At 41.6% G+C, this 19,892-nt stretch overlaps 3 protein-coding genes across 4 annotated transcripts; all 3 read left to right on the top strand.

The window, feature by feature from the left end:
- Positions 1-24: 24 nt before the first annotated feature.
- LOC138210493 (urea transporter 1-like) lies at positions 25-7,668 on the top strand. 2 transcript variants are annotated; one of them, XM_069169675.1, is made up of 9 exons: positions 25-143; positions 1,643-2,076; positions 2,260-2,388; positions 3,760-3,889; positions 3,979-4,047; positions 4,539-4,686; positions 4,909-5,043; positions 5,152-5,201; positions 6,293-7,668. In XM_069169675.1, exons 2-9 carry the CDS (start codon positions 1,769-1,771, stop codon positions 6,614-6,616), a joined length of 1,293 nt encoding a protein of 430 aa, XP_069025776.1. In that variant the 5' UTR covers positions 25-143; positions 1,643-1,768; the 3' UTR covers positions 6,617-7,668. The 2 variants fall into 2 exon arrangements, with proteins under 2 accessions (XP_069025776.1, XP_069025783.1); XM_069169682.1 differs by having other exon boundaries at positions 5,313-6,385.
- A 3,897-nt stretch (positions 7,669-11,565) lies between these two features.
- On the top strand, positions 11,566-15,466 carry LOC138210482 (dnaJ homolog subfamily B member 5). Its single transcript, XM_069169664.1, has 4 exons — positions 11,566-11,804; positions 12,423-12,681; positions 13,040-13,593; positions 14,505-15,466. Exons 1-4 carry the CDS (start codon positions 11,697-11,699, stop codon positions 14,736-14,738), a joined length of 1,155 nt encoding a protein of 384 aa, XP_069025765.1. The 5' UTR covers positions 11,566-11,696; the 3' UTR covers positions 14,739-15,466.
- A 431-nt stretch (positions 15,467-15,897) lies between these two features.
- hwa (huluwa) lies at positions 15,898-18,948 on the top strand. The gene is made up of 3 exons (XM_069159944.1): positions 15,898-16,486; positions 17,410-17,577; positions 18,776-18,948. Exons 1-3 carry the CDS (start codon positions 15,898-15,900, stop codon positions 18,946-18,948), a joined length of 930 nt encoding a protein of 309 aa, XP_069016045.1.
- Positions 18,949-19,892: the final 944 nt, after the last annotated feature.

Raw genomic sequence — 19,892 nt, 5'->3', positions numbered from 1 at the left:
ATATTCAAGGATGGGGGTGTTTTCTTTTATAAGCGAGAATCATGCACATACCTGCATATCTTTTTTGTTAATCAAGCATGCACGCTTCAGTTTACTTAGCTGGTAGATAAAAGACCTGTGATTTTTATCCTCAACGCCGAGAGGTAGGAAATCTCCTTTCTTAAATTTGTACTATGAGGAAAGGAACAGACGAATGCAGTGTGGCTTATTTTTGCTAAAATTGCTATTCAATTTCTACCAGAAATGCAACTGATTAACTGAAACAGCACTGCTTTTGTCCACTCTATCGCTTCACTATACTGTATGTTGGGATTGTTGAACCTATAAATTTATAAATCAGACTGCATATGCAGCATATAAGCGCTGCGAATGCTGTTCTCTTTCAAATAATTGAAACAGTACAACATGACACTTAACAATACAACACAATAACAATGTGGTGGCTAGAAGATAACAGTATTGTGGTCCAAATTACCTTTGGACAAATTCTGTTCGATAAAAGTTCAGAAAGGAGGCGATTGTTCATTTTATATTTGATCACACGGCTTTTGTTTGCAGTAACAAAACTTACTGCAAAGTTGTGTTCTAGTAGTTTCTATATTTGTTGACTCTTTGGAAGTGTTGCAGCACAGAGGGAAAGAGGCAGAGCTCAAAGATCAAGAGGTTCACCGTTCGCTGAGCAACATAAACACAGCCCGGCTTTCATGCGGAGAACTGCGACTGAGGATGTTGACGGTAACAGTGGGAAGCTCTTCGGGATATCTGCTTTGATCACTCCTTCAAAATAAAGAAATAAATAAGAAGGATTTGTTTTAAAAAGTGGAGAAAAACGATGCGGCAAACTGCCAGTGAGGGTTCGATTTCAGCTCACAGCTCTCTGCTGGAGTTGTTTTCAACTCGAGGAACAAAAGGAAACATTCACACTGATTTAGTTTGTGTGCAGGGAGGCATCGACTTGCCTGTAATGTGTACGAAGCAGAGGGTAGATGGCAAGATCATTGTCGATGTAGACAAACCGTATTTCACTGGACAAGTTTCTAAATTCATGGTCTGCATATTGACATTGATGTTTTAATGTGGTTTTCTCTCTTTTATGTTCTGGTCTACTTATCGTTTGTACTTGTAATGTGGATTAGGATCACATTGATTAGTGATTCTCCACTTGAAATAATTGATTGATAGATTAATTGGTTGATTGGTATATTGATTGATTGATTGATTGATTGATTGATTGATTGATTGATAAGTGAAGAGTTCCAGATGATGGTACTGTAAAAAAAAAAAATCAGAGGGTCACCAAAGTCCGAGCGCTCGTTCTCTGTGCGTCATGGATTTAAAATGTTCAACTGCATGTATAAATAAGTATTTTACGGTGAAGGTTCAGAGTGAAGTCATTACACTGAATCACGATCACGGTGATGGAGTCAGTAGATTTTAGTAGTGAAGCTCCCCTCGCTGGACCACTGGAGGACCATGAACGTCTCTACAAACTTTTATAGCAATCAATCCAGTATTTGTTAATATAATTCAGTCTGCAGCCACTCAGAGAATCTCCGAGTGCTGATATAACCTGAAGTATATTAGTAGCCAGTTGTTTCCTGAATACATGTTTTTGAATAATTTGGCATTTTGTATATATCAGAGCAAATATGGACGACAGCAACCGGCCTTCAGAAGAAGAAGCTCCGGCTCGATATTGTGTCTTCAGAGCTGTTGGGCTTTTGACCGGGAACATGAGGCGGTACAGACAGTGGGTGAAAAGTAGGTGATGATCTGCCGACGTGAGGTGACAGTTATACTCGAATTAAATAAAAATTTCATTGAATATAGTATTTGGTTCAGTTTGTCATTTAAGTCGGAAGAATCATGCTGGATATCTCTACTAGGACAGGCTGTGGTAATCCAGCTGCTGGACTGCATTTTTCGGGGGGTGGCCCAGGTCATGTTTGTCAACAACCCTCTCAGCGGGCTCCTCGTCGTGGCCGGCCTCTTCGTGCAGAACCCTTGGTGGGCTCTGAATGGTCTGCTGGGCACCCTCGTCTCCACTGGGTCCGCCATCTTACTAGGACAGAGCAGGTAATCTCCTCATCCTCATTAGACTTCATCATAACAAAAGAAAGACATATTTTCCTCCTCCTCCCACATCATCTCTCACTTATATTCCTTGTGGCTGCACTTTCTTCAGCTTTCACACGCTGCTGTTTTCACAGTTTGTTTCTCATTTAATCGTGTGGGCTGCATCTGTCACATTCACCTCAGGGAAGCCATATCAATGGGATTACACGGCTACAACGGAACCTTGGTCGGGATACTGATGGCTGTATTCTCTGCCAAAGGAAGCTGGTACTGGTGGCTGTTACTGCCAAATGTCTTCACGTCCATGTTATGGTGAATATTCTCTTCTAAAAATCCAATTGCAGCACACTTTAAACAGGAAACAGAGAAAGGGACCAGCATGCGGTGAGGGGCGGGAGACGTATTCAAACTCAGCCATGGTTACGGTTTCTGTTTCCAAAGAACGGGCCATTCACTAAGCCCTGTCCTCTTAGTTACTGTTGCTACACCTGTCAATCTTTGTGATCCATTTGCAGCTCACAGTGATAATCTGCATATGAGGGAGTGAAAGTCAAAATTACTCGTTACATTATGTAATATGTCATTTTATTTGATTGTTCTGCACTGATAATTTAATATTTACACGCCAAAGCTTCGGAGTCTGGCAGCAACATGTTCTTCTTCTCCTCAAGTTGTTTAATAGCGGCTGCTAAACAGCTTTTCGGTGCATTATCGCCACCTTCTGACAGGAGTAACGCATCACAGCCAGGCACCGGTAAAAACAGGAAATACGGAAGAACATGAGCCGGATATACAATTTGACTTTTTTTTTTTAAAGTTTTAATCACTAATATTCAAAAATCGTGACTACTTTCTAATTTCTTGACCTACTTTCTGCTAACATATACCACAGAGAAGTATGCTACATCATTTTGATTCATCACAAACTGCTGTTAATGCACCACTTTGCATTGTGGGGTTTTTTTTTTAGGACACTTTTTGAAACTCATTATAGGTTTTTTGAGGGCAGTACACTGTGGATACAGTTACACGCTCATTCATACACCTTTTTTAAAAAAAAAGAACTGTTGGACAGTAAATGACTATACTTTACACTTACAGTGAAGATGTGGTGATTTCAGACTCAGCCAAGACTAGAAGATTACTGCTGTGCGAGTCTACACCTGCAGCGATCCCACAAAATAATGATGATTAGTCGGCTGAGTGTTCGCTGCTCACTGTTGAGTGAACCACTCAGTCTCTATTATATACCAAGCAGTGAATGAGTGACTGAGATGTTTTGGACAAAGCTTTGGTTATTCTTGTAAACAATATGTCCTTGATTTTGGACTATGTAGACAAAAGATCTTGATATCTTTGGTGATCCCCATGAAGCTTTTGGCTCTTGTGTTCATCATTTGGATACGACACAAGAAGGTGCCACCCTGCAGAGAGTAGCTCTCCCACCACAGGCCTCCTGTACACTCTTTGCTAAGCTTAAATTTGACAGTTATTCAGGTGAGATTTTCAGTACACAGTTACTTTTAAATATAAAGAACAGATGGTGTATTTGGCTTTGTAATTCCTACGTACAGCTCCACCTTTAAGGCAAACATGAACAATCAAGGCAGGATTATAATGTCTAATAAGGTCTGGTTCGCCTTTCCGACCAATCAGTAATTAATTTCCTGCCTCTGTTCGCAGCCCAGTCGTCTCCAGCGCTTTGTCTTCACTTGCCAGCAAATGGGACCTCCCTGTATTCACCCTGCCCTTTAATATCTTGGTGTGTTTGCACATCGCAGCAACAGGAGCTGCTCACCCATACTTTCCTGAGGTACAGTGCAGCTCTGCAACACACAAAGATGCTCTCACACAGAGAACAGATGGAAGTGAAACCTTTTTTCTTTTTTTCTGCACCTTCAGGTGGATATCCAGCCAAAAAGCAATCTGCACCCTTCAAATGACTCCATCCAAAGCCTCAGTATCTCTCAGGTGAATGTTATTGGTCCACTATCACAATGACACAATCTAAATTATTCAACCCGATTTAATCCGTTTCACGATACCGTGTCAGTGTCGTGTTTTTCCTTGCTTATGTGTGAAAAGTAAGGTGTCTCAGGTGGTTAGCTTTTGGAAAAGATGGTTTGGGTAAAAATAAGTAGTTTTAGGTAAGAAATGTTATGTACGTAAATTAAATATGTTACGTTATTCAAGCAACTTATTTACATTACTCAAAAGAAATCCAAGCTGATTTTAGCTTTCTCACAGACTCAAACACTGGTCTCCAGGGTACCAGTCCTGTTTGTTCTGTCCAGCCTCTCCCGGCCTCGTCCCTACTCTGACTTTATCACGTTCTTCTTCTTCACATGCCCACCTTACCCGAGTTATTATAGCGGCTATTGTGGACCTTATGTGTCATCTTAATTAAAGAAAAAGGCACTAACTATTTAAAATGTAACTAAATGGAAGCGTTTTGTTTGCAGCTATTCTTGTCTGTGCCAGTTGGTGTTGGCCAGGTGTACGGCTGTGACAGTCCTTGGACAGGAGGTCTCATCCTTCTGGCCCTGCTGCTCTGCTCACCAACGATCTGTTTTCATGCCATGTTGGGTTCAGCTGCTGGCATTTTTACTGGTAAAAGACTCTCCACCATTTGCATATAAATCTGCATAATGTCTGTTCAGGCTGCACTGCGAGCTTTGGCTCTTCATACAGCACCGTGGGATCATGGTGAATGAACCATGGCATGTTTTTCTCAAATAATTTGTATGTTTAGCTTTCAAATGTGTGCAACTGTTTGGTAATACTTCACGTAGATTATGGGGTTATTGTATTCTTCTTTGACATGCCATGCAGGATTCGCTCTGGCTGCTCCTCACAGGGATATTTACTCAGGGCTGTGGGGATATAACAGCGCGCTATCCTGCATTGCCATTGGCGGGGTATTCTATGTTTTAACATGGCAAACCCATCTACTGGCTATAATATGTGGTAAGACTCATGCACAGTATTATTAATATCCTTTAGCAGGTACATGCTCAGAAAAAGGCCTTAATTAAAGGTCTTAATTACAAATGTAAAAACTATGTTTCTTTCCAGCACTTTTCTCCGCATACATGACTTCAGCAACCTCAAAACTGATGTCTGTGGTAAGTCGCAAACATCCTCCCCAGGTCAAACTCTATAAACGTCATGTGAACGACCCAGATGTCTCTCAGATCATGTGTCATGCTCTCCTCTCTGACGACATCCCCTTTCAGCTTGCGTTACCAGCCTGCACGTGGCCTTTCTGCCTGTCGACTCTCATCTTCCTCCTCATTTCCTCTGAGATCCCGGCCATATGCAGACTGCCTCTGCCTGTGGTCTCCTACCCCGAGGAAAATCGGCGCTACCGGAGACAATTAAAGGCCTCAGAGAAAGCTCAGCACAGTCAGCAGAGCGGCAGCCAAGAAGAGGCCCCGCTGAAGGAGAGTGGTGGCCCAAATGTCCAGCTGGTGGTGGGCCTGTGATTGGGCTGCAGTGGATGATTTTATGAAGTGCTCTTTTGTTCTGACATTTACCACTGACCGTAAAGATTTAACTGCAGTAAAAGTGGGGCAATGTACAATTTTGGTATTTTCTCTCTTATACAACAAAATTAGTTTTTGGCCTGGTTTTGTGGCGATAATTTAATTATTTTTTTTAACATTTTCTTCTGCAGAATTTCTTCTACACTGCAGAGGGCAGCACATTCCAAGGATAGCTATAACCACAGTGCACATAAATCTAATAACACAGTTAGGAAAACAGCATATCTACAAAACATAACGTTATTAAACATTTGACTTTGCAAACAAAGCCATTTCATGCAGCATTAATTGTATGCATGAGCTAAAAAGGAAAAATAAACACACTTTCTGCTCTCGACGGCACAATTTGACTGGTCGCTGGTGGAGGGTTTAAAAATGCAGCAGAGCGTTTCATCAGGACAGACACTGAGCTGTAGGGGAGATTTCATAAAGTGCTCCCCCAGCAAAAACACCCTTCTTCCCTGCCAGCAATAATCCATCACTGCATTCTGTACTCCAATCTGTCCTTTTGTTTTCTCTCATCATTTGTCTTTTGTGTTATTAGCCGTGCTTTTTCCTCAATTTAACCCCTTTTTTTTTTACATCTACTTTTCTCCTTTCCACTTCTCTCTTCTGGCATTATCTGCCTTCATCTCATCTTTTGAGGACAACTTCTCTCCTTTTGCCTGAAGCAAAAAGATTTCAATCTGCGTGAGAAGAAAGCTGCCAAGATGTCAGCTTATGAAAGCGCTCTGTCTGGGTCAGTGTCTGTATTTATATTTACATTTATGAATCTATCGTTGTGTGTCTATATTGCCATCTGTCTGTCTGTCTGTGTATCGAGTGCACACGGCTGTAGTCTAGCCACGACAACACATTGGAGCAAGTCACACTCCCAGACATGTGTGGGAGTTGCAGAACATCGGAGGAGAAGGTGCGAGACGAGAGAAGGGGACAATTTGAAAAATGAGAACATCTCATTTCTTTGCCTGGTGATAAAATATGACTTGTTATGAGGGTGTGTTTTTTTTTTGTTGTTTTTTTTTTACTGAATGTCTAATGTGCCTGTCTTCTTTCTGCTCCATGTGTAACATAATACCAGCTCAAATCAAATGGTTTTCCACTTAAACTGTCAAACTCTCTCGAGGTATTACAAAAGGGGAAATTTTCCAAAACACTGTCGGTAACATTTTCTCTGATCTAGAGCAGCCTGTAGGTGAAAATGACCTCAGTCAGTGCAATCTTCAGTGGCCTTTTACACAACAACGATTCATCCAGTGACCTTTGAAGGGCAGGATAAGTGTTGGCAGTGGGATGATGTGCGATGAGGTTGGTGTCACCTCCTCTGCGAGCTCTCAGCGGGGTGATTCACCTTCGCGAGTCCCCTTCAGGCAGCACCTACTGCACCCACAAAACCCAACAGTAGAGGGTGACACAAAATCACCCGTGCTTGTGTCTCCTCCAGCGTCTTCCAGTTACAAATCACATGTCTCATATAACAAACTGGGGCAGAGTCTTTTATAACTGTAGTTAAACACTGTTCAGTATGAACAGGAAGAAGCTGACAACAGTCTGAAGGACACAATAATGGGAGTAGCAGACCTACTTCCTACATGGAGTTTATACTGTATATAATGTCAAGTGGGGATGGATATCAGGTCAGTTTAGCCATACACGGTTAAACACTATCAATTTATTCCATTAAGCCACATTTTACACCACATATTTGTTGTATTTTTCCTTCTGTTTTCAGCATGTTATACCTTTGTTAGGCGGCAATAGTGGGGAGATGACAGGAAATGAGGGAGTGATCCAATGGAAAGTAATTACTAATTTCAGAATTGAGGGAACCTGAACAGGTTTGAGCAGTAAAGTAACGGGTATGTTGCAGAAACGACGGCATTTACCATTAAACTAACGGTCAAAAAGGGAATAAATGGCCTTTAAGTTTGGCTCACAGTTGACAGTCAGATAAAAGCATGGCTGCTGAAACCGTTTGCAATATTGCAGCTTTATACACACCGTATATGGATGTTATTCACATATAAACTGCGTGGAATAAAATGCTGAAGCCAGCCTCTATGTTTGTCTCTTTTACATCTCAAACTCAAATGCAGTAAAAACATCCATCTGACTGTTAACACGCTCTTGAAGGACACTGTACGTTCGCCATGTAGGATTTTATGCCAGGGTATATTTGAACTGCAGTAGCTCTGTGGTTGCTGTATGACAGCAGTTTTTTTTTTTTTAAATAAACAAACAAACAAACAAACAATAATTCCAGCCTGTTCACACAGCACATCAACACACGTGTTAGTATACAACACGCATGTTAGTATATCCTGAGCCGACAGCTACAAATGGTGATTGTTGACTTTTTCAACCAGGTGTGCTGGTTTAAAATTAAAAGATAATCCTTTTCTGAAACTTTTATCAAATATTTTATGTTGTTATTTCTTGATAGTTTTAATTTTTTTTTATTTTCGCGACACAAGACTTTAGCAGTCGCTGGGTCAAATGTTGCTGTTGCTATAGCAACTACAAGCTGCCACTGTCCCACATCCACCGTCTAAGATTTGGGAAAGGTTTTATATAAATTGGCATAATAAGTATAAGGTACACTATTACTATGACTGATAATGTATTAAGGGAGATAAATGGAGTAATCTACTTTCATTATATTATAATTTATAAAATACATTTAGGCTATTTAGTCTGTTCAATACATGTAAACAACAACCCACATCCCAGGTAGGCACCAGTGTCATGCTGCTTTAATTAGCATTATTTTCTCTGAGACTGACAGGTAACTTTGTATGTTATTCTGTGTGAGAGAGAGAGAGAGAGAGAGAGAGAAAGAGATAGTGTGAATGTGAGAAAAAACAGGCCAACACATAGTCAAAGTGTTCCCGTGGGCAGAAGCATTGAACGCCAACTGCTCTGATTCACTCTATCTGCTAAATCTGTGAATAGTATATAAGAGCTTCTATCTGGAGCATGACGCGCCCGGCTCAACCAGCTCAAACCAAATTTGTCTTCCATTTCCTGTAAGACGAAAAGAGAATCCCCAGGAAACTCCATCCACCATTGGTTGCACAAAGCGTCACGGAGGAGGAAGCACTGCCATGTATGTACGCTCCCTGTGACTCACATTTCCATATCCAGGGCTGCAGTCGGCTCTGTGCTGAATCCTGTATGGGTTGTATAACCTCTAAATAGAGACACTTCAAGCGGCGTAAAAAGGACGTTTAAGCACATGACTTGCTGCATTTAATCAAAAGTGTGACCTTCACGTAGTGACAATATTTAAATCAAGACTGTTTTCTAACATCTTTTATTCATGGTTTCTTTTCTCTTTCTTATTTCTCACTTCTGTTATCCTTACACAGTATCCCGTTAGGATCTGAGATGTAGGATGTTTTATTTTCTCATTTTGCTAGAGGGAAGGAAATGTGATTGTTTTGGGAGCACAGAGAAGAGGCCATTTGTTTTCTGTACCCCAGATTTTATATTCTATTTAATCTTTTATTGCGAAATTCACTGAGAAAAAAAACCCCAGAGAGTTACAATAAAAAGATTACAGTTATATAATTAGATCCAAACAAAGGCCTTTTGTGTGCTCCATGGACCATGATAATACACCTTGCTATATATAGACAACAAGCAAGTAGAACCATAGCGTCAGCGTTGAGAAACAGCAGACACGGATCTTTGAAATTACACATTATCTTTCTAAAAAGTATGTACATTTTTCACTAGCCAGCATTTACCTTTACTTTATTCTGCATCATAACATAAGACATGTTCACACAACACACCATCTTCTCCTAATGGGCGAAGTGAAAATATTCTGGTGCTGAATCCTCTGTTGTCTTCACTAATGCAGTGGCAGAGTTAATAACAGTTAATTTCTCTTCTTAAAAGCAAAGACCAGGAACGTTCTGTCGGCTGGAAACTCATTTTGTTTTTGTTTTTTTGGCAATTACTAATTCCCTCTTTAACTTGTAATTTGTGCAATGTGTGAAATTATTGTTCCATTAAACTAACTTGAGGTTAGTTATACAACTTCTGTGCAGTCCTTTTTATTATCAACATCAGTTTCTACAAAATGTTAATTCCTGTGTTTGGAAAGCAATCTGCATCCTGCAGTCAATCAACATGCTCTTGAGGTGATATTCTGAATTTTCGCACGATATACGAACACCCACCAAACACCACAAGGTTGTTTTTTTAACACGTTCGGTTACATAAGTTAGAGCTGCCTTTTCCTTCCACAGCTGTCGGCTGTTAAGTGCCTCATTTGCATTGGTTTGCAGGTAGCGTCTGCAGCACCAAACACAACTGCCGAGGAGATCAACTTTCATGAACACCTGTACTATCTAATGTGTAGAAGAACCACTGAAGAAATACTACCGTGACCTTTTCTGTCAAACGCCTCTGACGGATCATTTCAGCTACAGGATATAAACTCAGGATCTTGATCACTGAAAACTTTCTAATGCTGAAATTTCTGTTTGTTTTTTTTCCCTTTAAATTGTGGTAAATTGTAACAAACACACCACTTGGTGATATGATTGTGCAACGCTACAGCTCAGTCTCAACAAAAAAAAAAGATAATTATGCATCAACTTAAGCACTACATGTATACTTAAGTACAGTTTTGAAGTACTTTACCTGCACTATACTTCTACTCCACTGTTTCAGAATATTTTCAGAGTTCTTTTGCAACACTACATTTATCCGTTTAGATTCAAATAGTGCATTAAAACACTTGATAATCTAATGAAGAACAACACATTTGAGGGCTCATGCCCACACAAAAAAATACAGTGACAGCTCCTCATCATGATGTCTAAGGAGCTTATTCAGTGGTTTCATAATCCAAACTCAGGTTATTGAGTCATTTTGTCTTTCTTTCCTACCCTGTTGGTCATGTAACAACCACTCACATCTATCTCGACAAGTGACAGGAGTGAAATACCAAACTGGAGATCCATCTGAGTCAGCGACTACAGCAAATCCAAGATACCAGTGCTGCAATAACTTCTACTGTCATGAGGCTTATCATTCAACTTTATGAACGTTAATGTGGTGGGAAAAAAATATTAGGACCGCTTTTTGCAGTCCAGTACACCACCACCACCCACTACGACCTCAATAAGAAATAAAGGATCTAATTATTTATGCATATGTAATCCTTGTAACAGATAACAGAGCTGTTGCATTGAATTGCTAGTCTGCATAGGTGTTCCTAATAAACTGCTCTGTGAGTTTCTTACTCATAGGAGACATTTTCCTTTTGATACTTTCATTATTTGCATTTGCTGATAAATCTTTTGTGCTTGAGCCTATAACGTAAGTGAAATGTTAAGTACCGAACTTTTGCTTCTAAAGGACTATATATTGATATTTCTATTAGCTACATAAAGGGTCTAAATACCTCTGGTGCTGTTTAACTGGATTGCATTCAACTTTATAGGGATTCAAGTAAATTTCTGCAAACCCTTCAAAAATAGTCCTAAAAACCCACCAAAATAAGAAACACAGTCATTGTATCCACATTGAATACAGCCTTAATCTTTAAAACACGTGGGTTCAGATGTCCAAAATGTGAAAAGTCAGTTGAGGACAGGGGCTCCATCACTGAGCAGGAGGCTGTCTGGACTGTCCAGACAGCAGGGTTTTTTTTTTTTAAGTGCTTGTTCTGTCTGTCTGTGAAAACAGGACTCTATGTGCTGAGTCGTGACTGTCTGCTCCGATCTGCCTTCAAGAACTCCGGAAACAAGCCTCGAGATGGAGAGGGGGGATGCAACATCCGTGTGATCATCACCGGAGCACAAATGGTTTCTCACCAACCAATCTGAGGACACCGGCATCCCGTGCCGCGCGTGAGGAAATGGGCGGATCCGGGGAAAGCTCTGTCACGCTGCGTGGGCGGGTGAGTGGATAGTAAAAGGAGCTGCCGCGGCGGTATTTATCACAGAGCCGAGGAGAGAGCAGACAAGCACCGGAGCCTTAAGAGCCGACAAAGCGAAGCGATTTCAGCACCAGCGCCGCCGGACAGCGACACGTAGCACCACCTCAAACTTTACAATCATGGTTCTCATCTGGACCCAGTTCGGAGTGAAGCACAAAAATGTCAATGTTAAGTGCAAAGTGCGAGTCATGCACAGAGGTGACAGCTCAGGATCATCATCATCAGCGGTAAGTACATTTTTTATAAAGTTTTTTGTTTTTTTTCACCTATTTGTCAATTCTAGCGATCCGATGAAAAGATTGTTAGAATAATTAAATGTCATATCAATTTTATAGAATTAAATTCTCTGTAAAACAAAAGCCTTTGATGTACCGGCATCTTCGGTGTGGCTGCCCTGGATTCATTCACATGCAAGAAATGTGATTCGCGCTCAGCCAATCGCTGCACAGGATCTCAGTCGTTGGGGGAAAGTCTTTTGCCCCTCACGACTTCCCCCCCCCCCCCTTTCTCTCGCTGAGATGTGCATCCGCCTATAAAATTCATGGATATGCAGTTCCATAGCAGCAGAGATAAGGGTGTTTTCCCAGAGAGAGTCTTTGCTGGGGGCTGATCTGATTTTCTGCATGTTAATAGATACTGTGCAGAAGTTGGTGTGGAAGATATACAGTGTTTCAGCAATTGTGCTTTGTACTCTGGGGGGGTGAATAATTTAATTTAAATACTTATTCATCACCAGCCTTTTTACAGTATAAAACACTTATAAAACAATATGGAAAAGCAAAATTCTCATATCACGTTTTATGGATGAAGAAAATGATCTAAATGACTGGTTTGTGTCTCTACAGGAAAGCACCAAGTCTGAGCAAGACACACCGTGCCTGTCCATCAAACCCCCAGGCAAGGATTTCTACAAAGTCCTGGGTGTCGCGTCTGAATCCAATGAAGACGAGATCAAGAAGGCCTACAGGAAGATGGCTCTCAAGTTCCACCCAGACAAGAACAGTGACGCTGACGCAGAGGACAAGTTCAAAGAGATCGCAGAGGCCTACGAGATCCTGACTGACCCCAAGAAGAAAAGCATATACGACCAGTTTGGAGAAGAAGGTGAGAGTGAGGAAGTACTGAAACTGTTTATGTGATTTAAATAGCTTAAATAGTATCTGCCATCTGACAAATTAGTGGAGGCGGGAACATTGACTATTTATGTGGGCATTAAAGGCTGAATAATGTTGTGCAGTGGGAGGATCATGACTGAAACTCTCCCACCCCTATTAAACCAGCTGTGCAGCATGACAGCTGTGAGGCTGATAAATTATTCAGGGAGAAATGAGAGCAATTTCCTGAAAACTCTGAGATGATTAAGTTCAGTAAATCCTTAAGAAGGAGAGGCAGAGAGTGCATGAGGAGGACATCAAGCAGCTGTTTAACTTCACTCTGTCTGTTTTCCTTCTGTTTTTTTTAGGCCTTAAAAATGGCATGTCACTGGCGGGCCAAAGCAACATTTTCCGCAGCAACTTCCCCAGCGACCCCCACGGCACCTTCTCCTCCTTCTTCCACGGCTCCGACCACTTTGACATCTTCTTCAGCAACGACAATGACAGTGAAGACGATCTCTTCAACCCCTTCAGACGGTTCCCCTTCAGCCACGTGGGCGGCTTCGCCGGCAGCGACGGCGGTCTGCGAAGAGGCCAGCGGCGGCTACAGGGCGACGCAGTGGTGCACGAACTGCTGCTGACCCTGGACGAGGTGATGCAAGGCTGCACGAAGCACGTCAAGATCACCCGCAGCCGCCTCAACCCCGACGGCCGCAGCCTACGAACGGAGGACAAGGTGCTGAACGTGGTGGTGAAGAAGGGCTGGAAAGCAGGGACCAAGATCACCTTCCCCAGGGAAGGAGACGAGACGCCCAACAACACCCCCGCAGACATCACCTTCATTCTCAGGGATAAGGAGCACCCGCAGTACAAGAGAGACGGCTCCCACCTCGTCTTCACGGCCAAGATCACCCTTAAAGAGGTGAGTTTGGTGCCCTTCTGTCAGGCTTTACCCTCCACACGAATGAGAGGCCTATATTATGAAACATATGATTGGTCTATAAGCAGACACAATCACTTACACCCACTCAGAGACATCAGGACCACATCTCATCCTTTATATAAGTGTTGCTAAGGTTTTTTTTTCTTAATACCAAAGAAAATCAAGGACTGAAAACCATCAATCACACTTAGAAGGTGCAATCTCTGCCAAGAGCATTAAGGGCAACATCTTTGATTGCAGCCGGAGGACAGAACACGGTGTTCTGATATGTGCATCTGAGCCCCCTGCTTACAATGAGCCGACAGACTCCCACATACAGAGCAGCAGCCTGCCAACGCCTCCGTTACCTCATCAGCCCCTGCAGAGAGAGAGAGAAAGCAGCAGCTAAATTTAGCCTCAGCTCTGACTGCCCCCACGACTAACACTTCACTTCACTCTCAGCTACTATGCTTGCTGCAGACTCCTCTGCCTCCACAATGCGCTTTTTTTGGCCCCGCTCTGTCTCTGGCTCTGAGTTTCACCAACCCACACACAGATTAGCAGGGTAGCAGTCACAGAGACTGACATTTCAAAGAGCTCCTCCATCTTCCTATGGCTCCCTTCAGTCACTAAAACTCTTAACACCCACACACAGACAGCAAATAGAGCAGCGATTATAAAATCTCTGACACCGGTTTGTTGCATAACACAGAAAATCATTCATCTTTCAAAGAGACAGACACCCCATATTTATCTCTTATGTAACTTGACACCAAATTGAATAGATTTTTTTTTTTTCCCACGTTAACTTCATTCCAGTCATAATGAGGCCACTCAGGAAGCATTATGAAACCTGCTCCAAATATAACAGTTCTGCAGAACTAACTTTTTCTTCCTCCTTCTGTCTCCAGGCTCTCTGCGGCTGCACCGTCAACGTCCCAACACTCGACAACCGGATGATGCCTCTGCCCTGCAGCGACGTTATCAAACCCGGTGCTGTGCGGCGGCTGAGGGGCGAAGGCCTGCCGCTGCCCAAGAGCCCGTCGAAGCGAGGCGACCTGGTGGTGGAGTTCCAGGTGCTCTTCCCCGACAGGATCCCACCTCAGTCCCGGGAGATCATCAAACACAGCCTGGCCCAGTGCTAGCCTGCTCCTTTAATTGTAGTTGACACAGCATCACCGTGTGTATATGTTGTTATCAATTCACAAACACAGCCTTGCCCAAGGTGCTAATATCACAACCAATCACAACCTCTCATTGTGTTTGGAAATGGCAAGCAGAGCTGAGAGTGAGTTGCGGTTCAGACAGATGTGGAGGTGACTTTGTGCAGGTGTTCGGTATGAAGCACAACAACTATGATGCCACAAGAGGTCAGAACCGATGAATGGGGTCTTTGGTATCTGAGGGCATCCATTGACTCTGGATAACCTTTCTCCTGAACGAGAAGGTTATTTGTATTGGTATCCTTGCAAAGATTTTAGCAGGATATCAGTGTGCTATTCAAGTCTGTATAGACTTCCTTAAAGCTGAATGGTAGAAATGTATGAAGAATAGAAAAACAACTTTATTACAATTATTACTATTAATATTATTATTACTATTATAGTTATATGGTGTTCATATGACTGATCTTTTGCATTGATTTCTTACAATAGCAAAATGTACTTGCGTACAAAGATCTACTTTGTGTGCAAAATGCGAAAACATTGTCTCTAAGAGAGATTCATCTGTCAAATGTTCTATTGAATTATTTGAAATGTTTGTATTTATTCTGCAATGAGCTGCTGATGTATTATTATTATTATTATTATTATTATTATTATTACCTGAGACATATTTGAAAGCATGAAAAATAAAGAAAAAAAAACAACAAGATTTTGAATTCTGTTTTCTGCTGTTCTTTGCAATTAAAAAGTATTTCGCAAATAAGTGGACAAGCAAAGTCCTCAATACAGCACGGCGAGAGAACAGGGGCTACCTGCTGCCATCTAACGGCCAGTGCTTGCTATTACAACGCGGATCAATACGACACACCTGTTGGTGTGATTTATGTGGCTGCAGACTGTCTCATATCGAGCCTTTGCTTTGATAACGCGGACAGTGTTGGTCTACAGGGATGGACACAACGTGCACATCTGCAGACACGTTTGAGAAGCAGGATGACATAAGATAGGAAAAAACCAAAAACAACTTAAAGTGATCCACACTGATTGAGACATCAACCTGTGCACAGAGACACGACGTGAAGTCTCACGTGAGAGCAGCAGTTCTGTAAAAGTCGCCCTGCATGTGCTCAGAGATGAAATGTCGCAGTCAAGTCAGACCACAGTATCACATCTGAGCGAAAGTTACCCTGTGACAAACTTGACCGTGGTCGTCCTCCTGCTCATTCCCTGTGTGATCATCCTGCTTCTGCTCAACTGCCTCTTCCTGGGCTACAATTTATTGATCCTCTCCAAGAAGAACAACAGAAAGAAGCGCGAGAACACGGAGGAGATTATTTCGCGGTCCACCCTGCAGAGAGCCTGCAGAGTGTCCGACGCGGCCTTCCACCCGCTGGAGGACCGGAGGAGAGCCTACGTACCTCTGTCCGAGCCCGTGCTGCACCACCCGCTCACTTCTTCCAGGGCTTCGTCCCGGGAGGATCACAGGATCCGACTCCTGAGGCCTGATGGGGCCACCGGCTCGGGGTCCCTGAAGGCGCCGAGCACCATCCGGGCCACTTCACCTGCTGCAGGTTTCATCCCGAGACTGGACCTGCTCTCCGGCTCACGGACCTACAGCGTCAGTAGGGCGGGCTGGTGTAAAAGTGCACCAGTTTTACCACAATCCAGTGATTCAGAGGCTGAAGCCAGACTGAACTTTGTTCCACCAAACTCTCCGATGGTGAGTGATCAAGGTTACCGGACACAGGGCCAGTGAGTAGAGGGTAGCTGTTTTTGTTTTCTTGGTAATGAACATTGGCTAATTGGTGGAGATAGGCCACATGCAGTACTGTGCTATGCTGATATTATAATTCTAACAATGGGGCAAGTGGTGCCAATACACACAGGGTCAAATCCACTGCACTGAGCCTGCAGCACGGCCAGATTCACCTGCTGTTAGTCTTCTTTTATTCTTTTCAGTTGAGGCCAACTCAGGTTTTCTGTGATCGTCTAATTAAATACTGTTATTTATTCATGCACATTCAAGTAAAACACTAATTTGCTATTGGTAATGGTCTTAAACTGGATTTTGATGCAGGGCCTTGAACATATTATTTCCATATTACCAAACAAAGATAATGAAAATACCAGAAATTGGCACACATTAAATATGGGATTTATGAGGGCCTCGGCAGGACTGGGGCCCGGGGCCAGTTGCCTGCGTTGCCCAGGTGGTTTTCCTGCAGTGTGCTTGATGTTGCGTGTTTCAGTTTCCTTTTGTATTTTAGATATTGTACACATTTTGACACTATGTGACTTGAATATGTACATATTTCATTGTCCGCACAAAATATAAATGTTACACCAGCTTGTTGCTGTGAAAAACAGAAAATCTAAAAAGTTTATTTATCTCTTGTCTTTTCCTTCTGACTTGACGTTTTACAGTTTTGATAATACTTTGGATTAGTTAGTTGGCTGACTGCTGATTTAAATCATTCACATTTAGTTTTACTTCTACAAGTCCCAAACATCAGCTGTGTTCCTCTCATCTTTCCGTGTTCCTCTCATCTTTCCGTGTCTATCACTGCATATCGTGGAGTAAAGTTATCATGCATCTAATCTCCAAGCATCAAGTCCAAAGTGTGACGCTTGCATTCGTTTCTTTGTTCACAACAGGAGTTGGGTCACATTCATCGGAGCAGTGCTTATCAGATGCTGACAGATGTGAGCCCAGATGTTGCAGTAGACATGGAGTACATCAACCCGCCTTCAGAGACGTCCTGCCTGAACACGTCTGCTGTCTGTTCTGGACTTGACGGCGACTTCGGAGCGAGTGCAGGTACTTCAGTCTGCTTCAGCTGTCCTGTAATCAATACAACATCCATTAATAAGACTCCATTCATCATACAAAACAAAAGGGTAGATTGTAATCAAAAACAAAAGTTTGTCAACTTATTCACCACAGTTTTTGTTGTCTTGTTGGGACAAATGTTTTAACTTTGAGTCAAACATCGATTGATCTTTCAGAGTCTCACCACTGAGGATCAATGATCCTGTTTTTTAATGAGGGCTGAAACAAGCAGTGGATTAATCAGTTGATCGCTTGATTGGCTGTTTAAGCCTCTAAAATGTGATGATTTGTTGCCAATTTACACTGAATATTGTGGTTTTGGACCGTTAATAACACAAAACAAGTCATTTGAAGAAGTAATCTTTGTTGTCTGAGAAGTTATTGACATATTAATGACATCTTTTACAAATTTTTTAAATAATAATTTGAAAAATTGATGAGCAGATTAGCTGATAATAGTTACAGCTTTAGAATGAAGTCTTGGTGGTTTAATGAAAAATAAATCAATATAAAAGTTGAGAATTTGTCTCATCACTGTAAATCATTTTCAACTGATTCTTTATGAAGATGGAAACGTTTGCATGCTGAACAATCACCTTTGCTATTGTAGTCCAGAAATAATCAAGAAAACCGATCCAAAAGTTAGAGGTAGTTATTCAGATAGTCAAAATGTTATGTCATCTAAAAATATAAAGAAATCTCTTCTGCATGCTACGGTCCCTCCAGTATAGTCTGAACTACCAGGTGTTGTTTTACATAACAACTGTAGCTGCAAAACCTTGAAAAACAAATCCCCGGAAGCAAGAAGCAAGTCTTTGTACTGCTTCATTTAAACTCCCCCTCAACACACTAGTTTTAGTCTGGAGAAGCACTTTGTGACATTTTCCCAGTGAAAGGTGCTGCTGTGTACTAAATAAACTTAGCTTATGCATTTAGTTACTTACAAATGTGTTTTGCTTACTGTTACTTCACTTTTCAAGTTTCTCTGCGTTAAACTTGATATAACTTTTTGATTGAATTTAAAATGTAGTGTGATGTGAATCCTTCAGTGCACAAACATTCAACAGACTTTCATGTGCATCTCGCATCTAATATTTTCACATTGGAAATGAAATATATTTACATACTAGTAGACCGTGGATTTGTCGGTGAGGTTGAGAATGAATGCGAACTCGTTTCCTTTCAGGCGTCTCCCTGCGGATTCTGTCCGCAGACAGTGACGGCCTGTCCAACGGCGTGCTGGCTACACCTCTGGAGTGGGATTATTACGACCCCTGCTACATCAAACAGAACAACGTACACAAACACAAACACAAACATCACAGACCTGCAGTGCACACAAAACAATACTGGGTGTGAAGACTGTTTTTAAATGTGTGTTTATTCTTATTACTTATTTATTTTAATTTAAATATCGTATATACGTTTTAGTCTTAGGAAGAGCTTTTATTTTATTTGTCTCGCTTTTGATTCACACTTTTGACATCATTTATTTTATGTCGGTGACTGCAGGCTGCCACTGAATTTGTTCAAATGATTTAATATTTACTCTGCACCATGACTTCAGTTATTGTTAAATGTTTATTGAGCATCTTTCACTCATGTATACGTTAGTTGTCGTCACTATTTCATGACCACAGGGATATTTGCTGGGTTTGAGTTTCACCAACAGTCAAATCACTGTCACTGTTTGTTTAAAATATTTTCACTCTGACCAATAAAGGCAATGTATGTTAAATAAAATGCCCATTAATTAAACTGACTGCTAATCTTTCAACTTCAATCAATTAAATAAAAAAAAAAAACGGTGTGTCAGTAGAGAGCTTTGAGGACTTGTAGAAGGATTCAGGGTTTAGGCATCAAGAAAAAAAAATCCCTTTTAAAAACGACCTGTTGGTTCTGTTATGGACCGTCGGAGATGCTTTAAAGCCAGCCGTCAAAGTTTGTTTTGTTTTAATTGTTTAATGCCGCGCAACACTTTGTTCAACTTTTGTTTGGTTTAGATGTATAAACAAAATAACTTGATTTAAAGGTATTAGGACTTTTCAGATTTGGGCATGTCATGTCATTTGCTACTTCTGACCAGCAGAGGGCACTGTAGTGTGGTAGGTGTGGTTTTAACTGGATGGAAATAACAGCCAGCCAGCCAGTGCTTGGGCTTTAAGCTTAACAGCCCATATTTCATATTTCTCCGTCATATATTTGTTTTAACACAAAAAGTTTCTTTAATTTGTAGACCATCACAACAGTGTAAGTGAAACTTATCTGTGAGCCACTACGGCAATTTTTAACTCCAACCTCAA

The sequence above is a fragment of the Embiotoca jacksoni genome, unplaced genomic scaffold (assembly GCF_022577435.1).
Source record: "Embiotoca jacksoni isolate LCO1_2020_lvr unplaced genomic scaffold, fEmbJac1.0.p SCAF_10, whole genome shotgun sequence".
In the NCBI taxonomy this organism is placed as follows: domain Eukaryota; kingdom Metazoa; phylum Chordata; class Actinopteri; family Embiotocidae; genus Embiotoca; species Embiotoca jacksoni.
Note: the sequence above shows the minus strand (reverse complement) of the source record. Positions and strands in the feature narration are given on the sequence as shown.